We start from the raw sequence: 20,000 nt of genomic DNA on the forward strand, positions 1-20,000 counted from the left end.
TAACAAAGCCCCCGCACACTCTCTCCACGTTGATAACATAGTGTCACCAACGCGAAGAGAGGTGATATCCTCCCTCTTACGACCCCGGCAGATCCTATAGACCTGACCCCACGGGTCGTCCCTATTCTCCCCTACAAAATTCCTCCACTCCTGCTCTTTAATTTTAATCAACATATCCTTGTATTCCCTAATCGCACAACTAAATTCATGCCTAAGCTGGGACAGCCTGTCAGAATCGGACCGTCGAGCGCGTTGAAACTTTCGCCTCAATCGCCTGACAGTCCTCCTCTTCAAGGTTAACTCACGCGTCCACCACTTAATTTTCCTAACGATAAAACTTTCACACTTTCTAAGTACCCTATCATTAACCCCCCACACTTCCTCATAAAGACGAGCAACCTGTTCATCAACCCCCAAATCCTCAAACGCTCTAAGCGGTATACCCAATACCGCTTCCCTGACAGATCGTCCATATTGGTTCCAGTCGATACCAGAGGTACGCCATCGCCGCAATGGACTCTCATACAGCGAGGGAGGGGATTTGGGAGTAACCATAATTTGGATCAAATTATGATCACTCAATCCCCACCCTCCCTTAACCTCCCATCTAGCTACGAACGCCCTATCTGCTGCCTGATTCATAAGCGTCACGTCAATGTCACTCACGCCCCCAGGCCCATCAAACGTGTACCATTCACTCGGCTCATTCACAATGTGGAGGTTTTTAGCCACCACCCATTCACTTAATGCCTCGCCTCGACTGTGGCTTTGATATCCAGACGAATGCCGGGATACCTTACTAAACCACATCGAAGACGAGGCATTCGCATCCAGCCCTAGGATAAATGGGCTACTACTCGCAAGTAGTAGTAGCTTATCCATGTAGCCCAGGTAGGGCTCTAGGGGCTCGCTAAATTTGCAGTACAAACTAGCTACAATCAGCCTACCGAACTCCCCCTCTATCGCGACACATACACCCAGTTGTGAGGAATCCACAACTACACAATCGTAGTTGGGATCACTCACAACAATTGCAGCATTAGCCCCAAGGTCCGTGAAGACCTTGAAACTACCAGGAAGACCCCGAACCACACCATTGGTGGCGTAGGGCTCCTGGAGTAAGGCAATGCCGCACCTCCCCTCAGCCATACACCCCCCCAATTCACACATTACGGCATACGCCCCCTGGCAGTTTAACTGTATAATCCCCCCCATCAGTGTCTGGCGAGGGCGCGCTCAACAATGCCACAGTATATCGGGCAGACAGCGGACATCATAAGATGCCCAGCTGGTCTACCCTTGAATGCGCAGTTGCGGCAATGGAGTGCATTGACGCAACTGGCAGCTCTGTGGCCTTCCTGACCGCACCTCCGGCAGACATCTGATTTGGCCCTACACACAGCCACCCTATGGTCGAAACTCATACACCGGAAGCAGCCAGCAACGGGGCTATCCGGTCGCACCCGGAAGGAGAACCACTTTATGTAGCACCTACCAGCCTCCAAGAGGGCGGACATCATTTTGTCCGTACCCTCAAGGACGACATTGGTGCTACCATCAGGGGCCACCTTCCAGGGACGACTGACCATCCTCACATCTGACCTCTGGGACGCCGGGCTGAAATCCTGAAGGTTCAGCCGGAGTAACTCTTCCATGAACTCATCATGGGAGATCTCCGTGTGAACCCCCTGGACTACAACCCGAGGACCCAACTTCCGGTTGACAGTCACGTCCAACCCCACCTCCCCGAATTTCGCGTTCATCGCAACTTTCTCCCTCTCTAAAACAGAGGGAGTGCGGATAACCGCCCCACCACCCTTAATTGGCCTAACCTCGTGGATCCTTACCCCCAGGGAAGGACCCACCTCCTTAACTACTTTTTTAATCACTTCCTCAGAGGAAGCTGCAGGCCCCTTACTCCTAACCACAACGGACCAGGTCTCAACAGGCCTCTGCGCCACCGGTGCAATCGCCTCCAGTACAGGTGCTGGGGGCGGAGGCATCGGTGCCGATGGAGCCGGCATTGACCTGCTCGGTGGCGAGGAGTGTCCTCCACAGCCTCCTCTAAGGGCGTCAACTTGACCACGAAGATGGGCATTCTCGGTTACTACCGTCATCAGAAGTGCCTCGTATTTCGAGGCAAGCTCCATCAGCCCCTTCGCGGTCCCTATAGCGAAATTTTCGGCCCCAAAAACTACTTCGCTGAGCTCCGCCGAAATTTTCTTAATAGCCGCGACATGGCTAACCGCACCACCCCCGACAACAACACCCCCCTTAAGACCACCACGGTTGCTCGCGCCGCCCTTGCTCGCGCTTGTTTTGCTAGCGCCCGTTTTCTTCGCACACGTATCAACGCTCGCAACACCCACTTCGCCCTCGCCCGACTTTGCGGGGTGAACAGCCGCTTTTTCAGCGGTGTCACCGTTATCGCAACCGCTACCACTACCGCTCCCGCCCTCATCACCCCCCGTTTCTGCCGGCGACCCCAAACGCGCCTTCCGCCGTGGCGGGGACCTCACCGATGGCCTCACCGCCTCGTCTCCCGATGTGTCCACCGTTACCACCGATGGACCGGACTCCTCACTCCCAGCGAGGGATTTAACCCTCCTCCTCCGTGGTGGAGGCATTCTTGCCTTCGGACGCCCTTTGGTAGGCTGATCCGCCGAACTTACCACTGACGCAGATGGCACTAGTTCAACAGATGCCGAAAACAGCCGCTCGCCAAGTACGTGCAACTGAACGCGCTGGAGAAAGTATCTCTAGCGCAGACCCGCTCTATAGCAGCGACGACCCAAGCGGACGATTAATGCGTTCTCGCTAGGGTACAGCCCACAACTCCAGCCAAAAGGCCTGGACAGAGGTCACTCAAATTGACCGCCGGACGGATCAATGTCCCCGTAACGGCCGCGAGTCGACCGATGTGGCGCTGGACCGAACCGATCCGTGGGTTAAACGCACACTGCTACGACCGTTTGTCTGCACACGGTACACTCACTTCAGCACTGGACAGACGCTGGTACCTTTTGAGCAATCCTGCTCAGAACCTGCTGAAACTGGCCAACTGAACACCAGATGCCCAACACAACACTCCAAATAGGCGACTCTGCCGGCAAAGAATACCAACAATACGGCACTAAACTGGGGCTATGCAAAAAGTCCCCCACCAACAACAACGTGAACGACCACGTTGCGGTAGCACCTAAGGTACTGTACACAATATTAAAAAATATGTACTTACCGCTATTCCACCGAAAAATGCCCAAAAAACGCGCCAATTGTGCCCTTGCACGAAAAAACACACTCGCGGTCACGTACCCGAGCACTAACAACAAAACGCGAATACTCGCACAAAGCGAAATTCCGCAAGAAATTGTAGCAACAATTTCACACACTCGACAAGCAACGGTGCTTATGCTAACGCGTAAACAAATGTCGCTCAAAAGAAAATACCGAAAAATCACCGAAAATCACTAATCACAACGATGCGCACGCACGTCTATTCGCGTCGGAATCCAAACAACGAATGGTAGATAGGGACAACGTCCGGTGTGTTTAACGTGAGTACCTGCCGTCGACGGCCTTATCTCACGGCGCTCAAAAGCACAGCGTATCAATACAATGCGTTGATCAGCGCCCCGAAAATGCTAGGCATATTTCAGTACCGATTGGTAGTGTGGAATGGACACACTACACACCTTGGTAAGGTTCGAGGCCTATCTAAAACCTCTGCCGTACTTTGGGTCCGGCACCCGGTTGCAATGCAACTCCACATTGAACTGACAAAACGTCAGTTCTTCCCGCATTTGGGTATAAACCACAACCACCACGATACTCCCCGAAGGGCCAGTCCGCACGAGCAGGTTGGAGCGAACTCCAAGGGCCCCTGCTCCCCGTGGTACCAGAATTAAGTCTCCGGTCAGACCTCGTAGCCGAAGCTACTACCAGTTGAGCCTCCATACAGCTCTGGACTGGTAACCAAGGGTTGAACCCCATACGCACATTACACTCACACACCTTTCACACAAGAAGCTAACCCTAACTCACAGTTAAACGCCTCCGCCGCCTAAACAATTCACGCGCAAACGACCCTAACTGTTCGGCATTCCGACTAGTGGAGATCACACCGCTAACATCTAACCGTCCATCAGTCCAGCTAATCCCCATACCCCCTAGATCCCTAATGTCCGAGTACATCGGGCACTCCGCGATCAAGTGAGCCCAGTCTTCACATCGCGCCCCACATAAACACCCCGACCTATCAGAAAGGTGCCTCTGATGCAAAAATGCATTCAGAGGCCCATGCCCCGTTAACAAAAAACCCAGACTCAGACAAAATCTGAAGTCTGGGTTACCCTCAACGAACCTAACATCCCGGATGTACTCATAAGTCACCCGACCGTTAGGACTATTGTCCCAACGGTCTTGCCACCTACTCCTAACCCTATCATCTAGAAGTCTCTTGCTCCCTAGATACCCCTCCCTCTCCACATCATCATCGGAAATCCAGTCATTCCGCAGCAATGACACACTCAAGCCCCTTCTTAACCTGAAAGCAACAGCACGCTGTATGACAATCAGGTCAAGAGGGGGTGCACCTAGTAAAACCTGCATCGCATCCGTTGAAACGGTGCGACATACAGGCAAACATGCAAGCATCATGCAACGTTGCACCGAGAGGAGTTTTCGGCGACCAGAGACCGTCATCGCTGTTTCCCACCATATTGCGGCTCCATAAGTGGCACAAGCCACAAATAGACCACGGTATATGGTGCGAACAGCACGGCGTCCAAGGCCCCAATCGCTCCTCAAGATGCGTCGCACTTTGCCTACGACCGCCTGCAGTCGCTCCTTCAAATTCGCCAAGTGTGGAGTAAAACACATTCTTTCACTCATGGTCAGCCCCAGGTATTTGACTTGCGTCACATACCTGATGCTGACCCCATTCACACGGACAATCGGTGGACGAACCGGAGACAATCTGCCCTTAAGCAGCATTGTCACCGTTTTGTCCATCGATATGTCAACCCCCACACCTAAACCCCAACTATTTACAATTTCTAAAAATTGTCCTCCCGCCCGCTCTAACTCAAATCGCGATCGACCTTCAACCAGAAGGAGAAGGTCGTCCGCATACGCACAACATTTACAGAGGGGTTCGAGCTGTCCAAGCAGAGAGTCCATCATGAGGTTCCAAATATATGGACCGCAGATGGATCCCTGCGGGCAGCCACGAACCACTCCGATCTCCACACTCCCATTCATTCCGACTAGAGAGGCTTTTCTGTCCGAAAAGTAACTCCGCCAAAGAGTAATTTCCGGACAGCCAAGCTCCTCCAGCCGTTGCAACACTCGATCCCAGCTTAGGTAATCAAATGCCCCCTTGAAGTCAACAAATATGCCAAGGACATATTTGTTGACATTCTCCCTAACAGCACCCTGAACGTAGAACCACGCATCCTCTACACTGCGTCCTTTCCTGAACCCATACTGTCTATCCGACCACATACCCCGCGTTAGCTCCTGAAGCCGTTCCACCATAACTCTTTCCAGCACTTTTCCAAGTACTGGAAGGAGACTGATGCCCCGATAAGAGCGAGGATCACTCCTGATCTTATCAGGGGACTTCAGGAGAGGTACAACCCTAGCAATTTTCCACTCGCGTGGAAAATAACCCTCCCACACGCACTTATTATAAATGGCCTCCAAGTATTCCGGAATGAACTTCCACAAGCTTTTGCACATCTCTCCGTTCAAACCATCAAAACCTGGGGACCGTTTAGACCTGACCAGGCCAAAGGCGTACCCCAACTCTCCATCGTCTAATGGAGGGACAGGTACCTCTTGTGCTTGAGGTACCTGAACCTCCGCCCTAGGAAAGAACGCTCCTAACAAAGCCCCCGCACACTCTCTCCACGTTGATAACATAGTGTCACCAACGCGAAGAGAGGTAACGTCCTCCCTCTTACGACCCCGGCAGATCCTATAGACCTGACCCCACGGGTCGTCCCTATTCTCACTCACGAAACTCCTCCACTCCTCTTCTTTAACTTTTACCAACATATCCTTATATTCCCTAGCAGCACAACTAAGTTCATGCCTAAGCTGGGACAGCCTGTCAGAATTGGACCGCCGAGCGCGTTGAAACTTTCGCCTCAATCGCCTGACAGTCCTCCTCTTCAAGGTTAACTCATGCGTCCACCACTTAATTTTCCTAACGATAAAACTTTCACACTTTCTAAGTACCCTATCATTAACCCCCCACACTACCTCATAAAGACGAGCAACCTGCTCATCAACCCCCAAATCCTCAAACGCTCTAAGCGGTATACCCAATACCGCTTCCCTGACAGATCGTCCATATTGGTTCCAGTCGATACCAGAGGTACGCCATCGCCGCAATGGACTCTCATACAGCGAGGGAGGGGATTTGGGAGTAACCATAATTTGGATCAAATTATGATCACTCAATCCCCACCCTCCCTTAACCTCCCATCTAGCTACGAACGCCCTATCTGCTGCCTGATTCATAAGCGTCACGTCAATGTCACTCACGCCCCCAGGCCCATCAAACGTGTACCATTCACTCGGCTCATTCACAATGTGGAGGTTTTTAGCCACCACCCATTCACTTAATGCCTCGCCTCGACTGTGGCTTTGATATCCAGACGAATGCCGGGATACCTTACTAAACCACATCGAAGACGAGGCATTCGCATCCAGCCCTAGGATAAATGGGCTACTACTCGCAAGTAGTAGTAGCTTATCCATGTAGCCCAGGTAGGGCTCTAGGGGCTCGCTAAATTTGCAGTACAAACTAGCTACAATCAGCCTACCGAACTCCCCCTCTATCGCGACACATACACCCAGTTGTGAGGAATCCACAACTACACAATCGTAGTTGGGATCACTCACAACAATTGCAGCATTAGCCCCAAGGTCCGTGAAGACCTTGAAACTACCAGGAAGACCCCGAACCACACCATTGGTGGCGTAGGGCTCCTGGAGTAAGGCAATGCCGCACCTCCCCTCAGCCATACACCCCCCCAATTCACACATTACGGCATACGCCCCCTGGCAGTTTAACTGTATAATCCCCCCCATCAGTGTCTGGCGAGGGCGCGCTCAACAATGCCACAGTATATCGGGCAGACAGCGGACATCATAAGATGCCCAGCTGGTCTACCCTTGAATGCGCAGTTGCGGCAATGGAGTGCATTGACGCAACTGGCAGCTCTGTGGCCTTCCTGACCGCACCTCCGGCAGACATCTGATTTGGCCCTACACACAGCCACTCTATGGTCGAAACTCATACACCGGAAGCAGCCAGCAACGGGGCTATCCGGTCGCACCCGGAAGGAGAACCACTTGATGTAGCACCTACCTGCCTCCAAGAGGGCGGACATCATTTTGTCCGTACCCTCAAGGACGACATTGGTGCTACCATCAGGGGCCACCTTCCAGGGACGACTGACCATCCTCACATCTGACCTCTGGGACGCCGGGCTAAAATCCTGAAGGTTCAGCCGGAGTAACTCTTCCATGAACTCATCATGGGAGATCTCCGTGTGAACCCCCTGGACTACAACCCGAGGACCCAACTTCCGGTTGACAGTCACGTCCAACCCCACCTCCCCGAATTTCGCGTTCATCGCAACTTTCTCCCTCTCTAAAACAGAGGGAGTGCGGATAACCGCCCCACCACCCTTAATTGGCCTAACCTCGTGGATCCTTACCCCCAGGGAAGGACCCACCTCCTTAACAACTTTTTTAATGACTTCCTCAGAGGAAGCTGCAGGCCCCTTACTCCTAACCACAACTGACCAGGTCTCAACAGGCTTCTGCGCCACCGGTGCAATCGCCTCCAGTACAGTTGCTGGGGGCGGAGGCATCGGTGCCGATGGAGCCGGCATTGACCTGCTCGGCGGCGAGGAGTGTCCTCCACAGCCTCCTCTAAGGGCGTCAACTTGACCACGAAGATGGGCATTCTCGGTTACTACCGTCATCAGAAGTGCCTCGTATTTCGAGGCAAGCTCCATCAGCCCCTTCGCGGTCCCTATAGCGAAATTTTCGGCCCCAAAAACTACTTCGCTTAGCTCCGCCGAAATTTTCTTAATAGCCGCGACATGGCTAACCGCACCACCCCCGACAACAACACCCCCCTTAAGAGCACCACGGTTGCTCGCGCCGCCCTTGCTCGCGCTCGTATTGCTCGCGCTCGTTTTGCTAGCGCCCGTTTTCTTCGCGCCCGTATCAACGCGCGCAACACCCACTTCGCCCTCGCCCGACTTTGCGGGGTGAACAGCCGCTTTTTCAGCGGTGTCACCGTTATCGCAACCGCTACCACTACCGCTCCCGCCCTCATCACCCCCCGTTTCTGCCGGCGACCCCAAACGCGCCTTCCGCCGTGGCGGGGACCTCACCGATGGCCTCACCGCCTCGTCTCCCGAAGTGTCCACCGTTACCACCGATGGACCGGACTCCTCACTCCCAGCGAGGGATTTAACCCTCCTCCTCCGTGGTGGAGGCATTCTTGCCTTCGGACGCCCTTTGGTAGGCTGATCCGCCGAACTTACCACTGACGCAGATGGCACTAGTTCAACAGATGCCGAAAACAGCCGCTCGCCAAGTACGTGCAACTGAACGCGCTGGAGAAAGTATCTCTAGCGCAGACCCGCTCTATAGCAGCGACGACCCAAGCGGACGATTAATGCGTTCTCGCTAGGGTACAGCCCACAACTCCAGCCAAAAGGCCTGGACAGAGGTCACTCAAATTGACCGCCGGACGGATCAATGTCCCCGTAACGGCCGCGAGTCGACCGATGTGGCGCTGGACCGAACCGATCCGTGGGTTAAACGCACACTGCTACGACCGTTTGTCTGCACACGGTACACTCACTTCGACACTGGACAGACGCTGGTACCTTTTGAGCAATCCTGCTCGAAACCTGCTGAAACTGGCCAACTGAACACCAGATGCCCAACACAACACTCCAAATAGGCGACTCTGCCGGCAAAGAATACCAACAATACGGCACTAAACTGGGGCTATGCAAAAAGTCCCCCACCAACAACAACGTGAACGACCACGTTGCGGTAGCACCTAAGGTACTGTACACAATATTAAAAAATATGTACTTACCGCTATTCCACCGAAAAATGCCCAAAAAACGCGCCAATTGTGCCCTTGCACGAAAAAACACACTCGCGGTCACGTACCCGAGCACTAACAACAAAACGCGAATACTCGCACAAAGCGAAATTCCGCAAGAAATTGTAGCAACAATTTCACACACTCGACAAGCAACGGTGCTTATGCTAACGCGTAAACAAATATCGCTCAAAAGAAAATACCGAAAAATCACCGAAAATTACTAATCACAACGATGCGCACGCACGTCTATTCGCGTCGGAATCCAAACAACGAATGGGTAGATAGGGACAGAGGGAATCTCGTTAATCCATTCATGCGCGTCACTAATTAGATGACGAGGCATTTGGCTACCTTAAGAGAGTCATAGTTACTCCCGCCGTTTACCCGCGCTTACTTGAATTTCTTCACTTTGACATTCAGAGCACTGGGCAGAAATCACATTGTGTCAACACCCGTTAGGGCCATCACAATGCTTTGTTTTAATTAGACAGTCGGATTCCCCAAGTCCGTGCCAGTTCTGAATTGATTGTTAATTGATAATCGTTATAATTTAAAAAGTATCTATACAATAATAAATCCTTTAGAAATTTTAGCAAGAAAGTTCCACAATTGGCTACGTAACTACTATCCGGGGAACAAGAATCGAAATTCTCTATTTACCCAGAACGAGTACATAAACCATGGTATTGCTTCCCAATCAAGCCCGACTATCTCAATCTTCAGAGCCAATCCTTATCCCGAAGTTACGGATCTAATTTGCCGACTTCCCTTACCTACATTATTCTATCGACTAGAGACTCTTCACCTTGGAGACCAGCTGCGGATATTGGTACGGCCTGTTGAGAAGTTTGCGTAACCCCACCATAAATTTTCAAGGTCCGAGGAGAAAATATCGACACAACAGTAAATGTCATGCTCTTCTAGTCCATCTACCATATCTCTCTTCGAAAGACTTCCATGGTAGTACGACTATAAAACAGAAAAGAAAACTCTTCCGATACCTCTCGACGGCTTCTTTATGGTCGTTCCTGTTGCCAGGATGAGCACAAGGCCCATTTTTAATAACAAACGGATACTCAACAGGTTACGGAATTGGAACCGTATTCCCTTTCGTTCAAAATTATTCAAGTGTTTAATTACTATGGAATAAAAATTCATTCATTTCATTTCATTAAAACTTGAAAATTTTCGGCTTTCGCCTTGAACTTAGGACCGACTAACTCGTGATCAACCACTGTTCACACGAAACCCTTCTCCACTTCAGTCCTCCAAGGTCTCATTCGATTATTTGCTACTACCACCAAGATCTGTACCAATAGCGGCTCCATGCAGGCTTACGCCAAACACTTCTAAGCACACCATTGTACCCTCCTACTCACTAAAGTTTCAAAATTTATAATCCAACCGAAATTGTATTATAAATCATGTACTTTAGCGGTAATGTATAGGTATACAACTTAAGCGCCATCCATTTTAAGGGCTAGTTGCTTCGGCAGGTGAGTTGTTACACACTCCTTAGCGGATTACGACTTCCATGTCCACCGTCCTGCTGTTTTAAGCAACCAACGCCTTTCATGGTATCTGCATGAGTTGTTAATTTAGGCACCGTAACATTACGTTTGGTTCATCCCACAGCGCCAGTTCTGCTTACCAAAAGTGGCCCACTGGGCACATTATATCATAACCTCAACCTTCATATCAAGAAAGGTGAGGTTCTTACCCATTTAAAGTTTGAGAATAGGTTAAGGTCGTTTCGACCCTAAGGCCTCTAATCATTCGCTTTACCAGATAAGATTATTTTACATAATTTTTAAATGCACCAGCTATCCTGAGGGAAACTTCGGAGGGAACCAGCTACTAGATGGTTCGATTGGTCTTTCGCCCCTATACTCAATTCTGACAATCGATTTGCACGTCAGAACTGTTTCGGTCTTCCATCAGGGTTTCCCCTGACTTCAACCTGATCAAGTATAGTTCACCATCTTTCGGGTCACAGCATATATGCTCAAGGTACGCTCCAGTTAGAGGTATAAATAATAATAAATTATCATTATACATAACTATATGGAACGCCCCGGGATTGAATTAATAATGTAATACATTAAAAATTAATCCCATTATTAATACAGTTAAGTTAATTTCGCCATTAGGTTTAATATAACCCAATGACTTGCACATATGTTAGACTCCTTGGTCCGTGTTTCAAGACGGGTCCCGAAGGTATCCTGAATCTTTCGCATTGTTAATCATATAAATGCATACAATTAATATTAAAATCAATGATAATAATATTATTGTAAAATTCAAAAGAATTTTAGCATTATATATAATAAAATCTATCAACACTTTATCAAATCATCAGTAATTATTCTATGTTAATAAGCTAAAAGCAAATTAATTTGAATAAACTTAAAAACCAATGATCTTTTGATAAATATTTTATTATGTTAATAGATTACAATGTCCTTATATGAAAAAAATGCACACTATTACTATAATATTTAAAATTAAATACTACAGTTATAATGATGAATTTTTCATAATGGATATTCAGGTTCATCGGGCTTAACCTCTAAGCAGTTTCACGTACTATTTAACTCTCTATTCAGAGTTCTTTTCAACTTTCCCTCACGGTACTTGTTTACTATCGGTCTCATGGTTATATTTAGTTTTAGATGGAGTTTACCACCCACTTAGTGCTGCACTATCAAGCAACACGACTCTTTGGAAATATCTTTCTAGTAATCATTAACGTTATACGGGCCTGGCACCCTCTATGGGTAAATGGCCTCATTTAAGAAGGACTTAAATCGTTAATTTCTCATACTAGATATTAAGATATTCCATACACTGCATCTCACATTTGCCATATAGACAAAGTGACTTAGTGCTGAACTATTTTCTTTTCGCTCGCCGCTACTAAGAAAATCCTTGTTAGTTTCTTTTCCTCCCCTCATTAATATGCTTAAATTCAGGGGGTAGTCCCATATGAGTTGAGGTTGTATAAAATATATTTTAGATTGATTTGTTTATTTTTATTTAATTTTTTTGCTATTTGCTATTTTAAAGAAATATATTTTTATATCTTGATTACTCAATATTATTCAATCTTTTCATCCCTTTTTAAAATTCATAATATAATAATTAATAAAATTAACAACATTATTCCTCCACATATCATATATTTTTTTTTATTATAAATTTTTCTCAATACAATAGAGTGAATTAATTCTAGAATAAAAATTTATTTTATGCTAGACATTCCTCTTATGTATTATTTAATATAATTTAAATAATGTTGAAAATTTTTTCTTTTATGGGAATACTAAGATTCTCATTTATCATAAATTTTCGTTCAAATATGAGGTATTCAAGAATATATTTTCTATATTTCTTTTTATGCTATTAATATTATGGATTGAAAAATACAATCCAATAATATGCCATATGCTTAAATTCTATTAATTGACTAAAAGAATAAGCAACTAATTTAGCATAGTCTTACAACCCTCAACCATATGTAGTCCAAGCAGCACTTTAAAATTAATTAAAGTACATAACAGCATGGACCGCAATATGCGTTCAAAATGTCGATGTTCATGTGTCCTGCAGTTCACACGATGACGCACAGTTTGCTACGTTCTTCATCGACCCATGAGCCGAGTGATCCACCGCTTAGAGTGATAATTTTTTTGTATTTTTTTAATTCAAAGTCAAAGAATTTTAATTTATTGAAAGTATTAATAATTAATCAATAATAAATTTTTAATACATAAGTTTAAAACATCTTTCAATAAATTGTAATTTTAAACCCAAACATTTGCAGCTGCGCATGTCTTAGGTCAACAAAAACAGTAATACCTTTTATATATTATTTTCTTCTCTATTTGTGCGTTTTCTTTTTTTAAATTTTTCAACATGTTTTTAATCACAAATAGAAAATACCATAAAAAAAAGGTATTACACACGTTAATGTGAACAAGTTAACTTATCATTTATAATATTTTATATAAATATCACAATTAAATATTATTTTCTATATAAATAATAAGTACAGCTATATGTTTAAAGGTTTTTTTATTGCGTTCAAATACAATGTATGCGAAGTTCACAATATAATATATATTGTCATAATGCATTACAAGGAGTTAAAAAAAAAAAAAAAAACAGAAAAACATTCAAAACATTGTATAATTCAAAACATTTTGAATGAAAAGAACAAAAAGAAAACTTTTTTTTCTTTTTTATTCTTTTTTTTTATTTTGTTTTTATATAATTATTTTTTTTTTCTTTTCGGATAGGAACACAATAATGATCCTTCCGCAGGTTCACCTACGGAAACCTTGTTACGACTTTTACTTCCTCTAAATAATCAAGTTCGGTCAACTTTTGCGAAACAACCGTGAAACACAAGGCGTCACAGTGATCACGTCCGGAGACCTCACTAAATAATTCAATCGGTAGTAGCGACGGGCGGTGTGTACAAAGGGCAGGGACGTAATCAATGCGAGTTAATGACTCACACTTACTGGGAATTCCAAGTTCATGTGAACAGTTTCAGTTCACAATCCCAAGCATGAAAGTGGTTCAGCGGTTTACCCGGACCTCTCGGTCTAGGAAATACACGTTGATACTTTCATTGTAGCGCGCGTGCAGCCCAGGACATCTAAGGGCATCACAGACCTGTTATTGCTCAATCTCGTTACTGCTAGACGCAATTTGTCCATTTAAGAAGCTAGTGTCCTTATAATGGGACAAACCAACAGGTACGACTCCACTTATATAAACACATTCAAACACTTGTACATTCAAGATGAACGCATGAATGAAGGCTATATAAGCTTCAACACCATAATCCTGAAAGCATCTATTTAATATATTTGAGTCTCGTTCGTTATCGGAATTAACCAGACAAATCACTCCACGAACTAAGAACGGCCATGCACCACCACCCATAGATTCGAGAAAGAGCTATCAATCTGTCTTACACGCTTATGTTCGGACCTGGTAAGTTTTCCCGTGTTGAGTCAAATTAAGCCGCAGGCTCCACTCCTGGTGGTGCCCTTCCGTCAATTCCTTTAAGTTTCAGCTTTGCAACCATACTTCCCCCGGAGCCCAAAAGCTTTGGTTTCCCGGGAAGCGACTGAGAGAGCCATAGTAGTAGCTACACCCAATTGCTAGCTGGCATCGTTTATGGTTAGAACTAGGGCGGTATCTGATCGCCTTCGAACCTCTAACTTTCGTTCTTGATTAATGAAAACATCTTTGGCAAATGCTTTCGCTTAAGTTAGTCTTACGACGGTCCAAGAATTTCACCTCTCGCGTCGTAATACTAATGCCCCCAAACTGCTTCTATTAATCATTACCTCTTGATCTAAAAACCAATGAAAGTAGAACAGAGGTCTTATTTCATTATTCCATGCACAAAATATTCAGGCATTTGGAGCCTGCTTTAAGCACTCTAATTTGTTCAAAGTAATTGTACCGGCCCACAACAACACTCGATGAAGAGCACTGAAGCAGGTTTAAATAGGAGGAATATATAAAAAATACATTGTATTAATTATATATAAGAACTCCACCGGTAATACGCTTACATACATAAGGTAATGTACATACCACAATTATAGTTGTACTACCCCTTGTATGAAGCACAAATTCAACTACGAACGTTTTAACCGCAACAACTTTAATATACGCTATTGGAGCTGGAATTACCGCGGCTGCTGGCACCAGACTTGCCCTCCAATAGGTCCTTGTTAAAGGATTTAAAGTGTACTCATTCCAATTACAGGGCCTCGGATATGAGTCCTGTATTGTTATTTTTCGTCACTACCTCCCCGAACTGGGAGTGGGTAATTTACGCGCCTGCTGCCTTCCTTAGATGTGGTAGCCGTTTCTCAGGCTCCCTCTCCGGAATCGAACCCTGATTCCCCGTTACCCGTTGCAACCATGGTAGTCCTAGATACTACCATCAAAAGTTGATAGGGCAGACATTTGAAAGATCTGTCGTCGGTACGAGACCATACGATCTGCAAGTTATCTAGAGTTCAACCAATATAACGATCGAATAATCGCTTGGTTTGAGCCTAATAAAAGCACACGTTCCAAAAGGTCCGTGTTTATTTTGCATGTATTAGCTCTAGAATTACCACAGTTATCCAAGTAACTGTTAACGATCTATGGAACCATAACTGATATAATGAGCCTTTTGCGGTTTCACTTTTAATTTGTTTGTACTTAGACATGCATGGCTTAATCTTTGAGACAAGCATATAACTACTGGCAGGATCAACCAGAATAATATATATTTCTTTTTTATATAATATTTTTTATATTATATAAAAGTTTAAAATGATATTTTCTTATTTGAAAATTATACACAAATACACAAAACATAAAAACATTTACAATATACACAACAATTTTTCTATGTTTCTTTCTTTATTATATTTTTTTTCATTATATTTCATTTCTATTGTGTGATTTTGTAATGGATTTTTTTAATTTTTGTTTTGGTATCGTGAAAAGAATTTTCGTTCTCTATACATATTATTATTTAATTATTATGTAAGAACGATATTTCTTCTTATATTGGCAAAATTTTCAAATAATATCATTCTATACATTTTACTTTATTTCAATGCATATAGTAATATATATACCTTTTTTTAAGAGTATATACATTTTTTTCTTGATTTGAAATTAATAATTTCAAATTCTATTATATTTATTTCAATAATAAATATATGATAAAAAGTATTTTCGGGTGCAACACATTAATATTTTATTTTATTTAAAAACCATCCTTTTACACATATATTTTATGAGTAAATATTAGAATAGCTCACAAATAAAACTAAAATATTGTTTAATATTTATTTCTACAATATGTTAGTATAGAATAATAGATTTTTTATGTTTTTGTATAAAACAAAATCTATTTCTATTTAAACTAACTGTAGGAAACCAGGAATAAAAAACGCTCATTATATACAATATGTTAGTACAGAATATAGAGTTTTGTATAAAACAAAATCTATTTCTATTTAAACTAACTGTATAAAAACCAGGAATAAAAAACGCTATTATATACAATATGTTAGTACAGAATATAGAGTTTTGTATAAAACAAAATCTATTTCTATTTAAACTAACTGTATAAAAACCAGGAATAAAAAACGCTCATTATATACAATATGTTAGTACAGAATATAGAGTTTTGTATAAAACAAAATCTATTTCTATTTAAACTAACTGTATAAAAACCAGGAATAAAAAACGCTCATTATATACAATATGTTAGTACAGAATATAGAGTTTTGTATAAAACAAAATCTATTTCTATTTAAACTAACTGTATAAAAACCAGGAATAAAAAACGCTCATTATATACAATATGTTAGTACAGAATATAGAATTTTGTATAAAACAAAATCTATTTCTATTTAAACTAACTGTATAAAAACCAGGAATAAAAAACGCTCATTATATACAATATGTTAGTACAGAATATAGAGTTTTGTATAAAACAAAATCTATTTCTATTTAAACTAACTGTATAAAAACCAGGAATAAAAAGGCACACAAAATCAACTTTCATTTTCATATTTACTTAAAAATACATATAAAGTAAAAAATATTTCCATATAAATACTAAGTAAATAAAGTCATACAAGTATGAAAATTTTCATACAAGTACTAAATACATAAATCATATAAGTATAGTAATATTCATACTTATAAGTATTTAAAAACAATTTCTTACTAATAAACTAACATAAGGAATTCAAATATATAAAAGTATAATACATTTCCTAGCAGTAAAAAATTTTCATATAAGTACTAAATGTATAAAGTCTATGAAGCAATAAATTTTCATATAAGTACTATTTCAGTATATGTCAATTTGAGCAGATTTGTGCAAATTTGTTATAAATGTTCTCTCCCATGTTGACGTTACCAACCCGAAAATATATGGAAAAATTCTTTTAACCTATTTAAAATTTAAAAACTCATATATACGTGGGTAATTTATATCATTTTCAAATATCGTCATGGTCATAATACAACTAATAACATCAAAAGTATTTTTACAATCGATTTTTTTTTTAAATTTTTAACTTGTATGACTTCATATTTAATACTTATATGAAAATTTATTACTTCATAGACTTTATACATTTAATACTTATATGAAAATTTATTACTTCATAGACTTTATACATTTAATACTTATATGAAAATTCATTACTTCATAGACTTTATATTTTTTATACTTATATAAAAATTTATTACTTCATAGACTTTATATTTTACTTCATAGACTTTATACATTTAATACTCATATGAAAATTTATTACTTCATAGACTTTATATATTTACTACTTATATGAAAATTTATTACTTCATAGACTTTATACAATTAATACTTATATGAAAATTTATTACTTCATAGACTTTATACAATTAATACTTATATGAAAATTTATTACTTCATAGACTTTATACAATTAATACTTATATGAAAATTTATTACTTCATAGACTTTATACAATTAATACTTATATGAAAATTTATTACTTCATAGACTTTATACATTTAATACTTATATGAAAATTCATTACTTCATAGACTTTATACAATTAATACTTATATGAAAATTTATTACTTCATAGACTTTATACAATTAATACTTATATGAAAATTTATTACTTCATAGACTTTATACAATTAATACTTATATGAAAATTTATTACTTCATAGACTTTATACAATTAATACTTATATGAAAATTTATTACTTCATAGACTTTATACAATTAATACTTATATGAAAATTTATTACTTCATAGACTTTATACAATTAATACTTATATGAAAATTTATTACTTCATAGACTTTATACAATTAATACTTATATGAAAATTTATTACTTCATAGACTTTATACAATTAATACTTATATGAAAATTTATTACTTCATAGACTTTATACAATTAATACTTATATGAAAATTTATTACTTCATAGACTTTATACAATTAATACTTATATGAAAATTTATTACTTCATAGACTTTATACAATTAATACTTATATGAAAATTTATTACTTCATAGACTTTATACAATTAATACTTATATGAAAATTTATTACTTCATAGACTTTATACATTTAATACTTATATGAAAATTCATTACTTCATAGACTTTATATTTTTTATACTTATATAAAAATTTATTACTTCATAGACTTTATATTTTACTTCATAGACTTTATACATTTAATACTTATATGAAAATTTATTACTTCATAGACTTTATATATTTACTACTTATATGAAAATTTATTACTTCATAGACTTTATACATTTAGTACTTATATGAAAATTTATTACTTCATAGACTTTATACAATTAATACTTATATGAAAATTTATTACTTCATAGACTTTATACAATTAATACTTATATGAAAATTTATTACTTCATAGACTTTATATATTTACTACTTATATGAAAATTTATTACTTCATAGACTTTATACATTTAGTACTTATATGAAAATTTATTACTTCATAGACTTTATACAATTAATACTTATATGAAAATTTATTACTTCATAGACTTTATACAATTAATACTTATATGAAAATTTATTACTTCATAGACTTTATACATTTAATACTTATATGAAAATTTATTACTTCATAGACTTTATACAATTAATACTTATATGAAAATTTATTACTTCATAGACTTTATACAATTAATAGTTATATGAAAATTTATTACTTCATAGACTTTATACAATTAATACTTATATGAAAATTTATTACTTCATAGACTTTATACAATTAATACTTATATGAAAATTCATTACTTCATAGACTTTATACAATTAATACTTATATGAAAATTTATTACTTCATAGACTTTATACATTTAATACTTATATGAAAATTTATTACTTCATAGACTTTATATATTTACTACTTATATGAAAATTTATTACTGCATAGACTTTATACAATTAATACTTATATGAAAATTTATTACTTCATAGACTTTATACAATTAATACTTATATGAAAATTTATTACTTCATAGACTTTATACATTTAATACTTATATGAAAATTTATTACTTCATAGACTTTATATATTTACTACTTATATGAAAATTTATTACTGCATAGACTTTATACAATTAATACTTATATGAAAATTTATTACTTCATAGACTTTATACAATTAATACTTATATGAAAATTTATTACTTCATAGACTTTATACAATTAATACTTATATGAAAATTTATTACTTCATAGACTTTATACAATTAATACTTATATGAAAATTCATTACTTCATAGACTTTATACATTTAATACTTATATGAAAATTTATTACTTCATAGACTTTATACATTTAATACTTATATGAAAATTTATTACTTCATAGACTTTATATATTTACTACTTATATGAAAATTTATTACTTCATAGACTTTATACATTTAGTACTTATATGAAAATTTATTACTTCATAGACTTTATGCAATTAATACTTATATGAAAATTTATTACTTCATAGACTTTATATATTTACTACTTATATGAAAATTTATTACTTCATAGACTTTATACATTTAGTACTTATATGAAAATTTATTACTTCATAGACTTTATACAATTAATACTTATATGAAAATTTATTACTTCATAGACTTTATATATTTACTTCATAGACTTTATACAATTAATACTTATATGAAAATTTATTACTTCATAGACTTTATACAATTAATACTTATATGAAAATTTATTACTTCATAGACTTTATACAATTAAT

The 20,000-nt window shown here is 39.8% G+C and overlaps 1 protein-coding gene, 2 non-coding genes and 1 pseudogene across 3 annotated transcripts; all 4 read right to left on the reverse strand.

The window, feature by feature from the left end:
* Positions 1-211: 211 nt before the first annotated feature.
* LOC138858634 (secreted protein C-like) lies at positions 212-8,528 on the reverse strand. The gene is made up of 3 exons (XM_070112823.1): positions 8,133-8,528; positions 2,247-2,735; positions 212-226 (listed from the first exon to the last, which is right to left on the reverse strand). Exons 1-3 carry the CDS (start codon positions 8,526-8,528, stop codon positions 212-214), a joined length of 900 nt encoding a protein of 299 aa, XP_069968924.1.
* Positions 8,529-9,380: 852 nt separating this feature from the next.
* LOC138858642 (large subunit ribosomal RNA) lies at positions 9,381-12,153 on the reverse strand (annotated as a pseudogene).
* A 502-nt stretch (positions 12,154-12,655) lies between these two features.
* Positions 12,656-12,834, reverse strand: LOC138858654 (5.8S ribosomal RNA). Its single transcript, XR_011397695.1, has one exon. It is a non-coding gene; the product is annotated as a 5.8S ribosomal RNA (ribosomal RNA).
* A 626-nt stretch (positions 12,835-13,460) lies between these two features.
* On the reverse strand, positions 13,461-15,453 carry LOC138858670 (small subunit ribosomal RNA). Its single transcript, XR_011397711.1, has one exon. It is a non-coding gene; the product is annotated as a small subunit ribosomal RNA (ribosomal RNA).
* Positions 15,454-20,000: the final 4,547 nt, after the last annotated feature.

This window comes from Bactrocera oleae, unplaced genomic scaffold (genome assembly GCF_042242935.1).
Source record: "Bactrocera oleae isolate idBacOlea1 unplaced genomic scaffold, idBacOlea1 ctg00000011.1, whole genome shotgun sequence".
Classification (NCBI taxonomy): domain Eukaryota; kingdom Metazoa; phylum Arthropoda; class Insecta; order Diptera; family Tephritidae; genus Bactrocera; species Bactrocera oleae.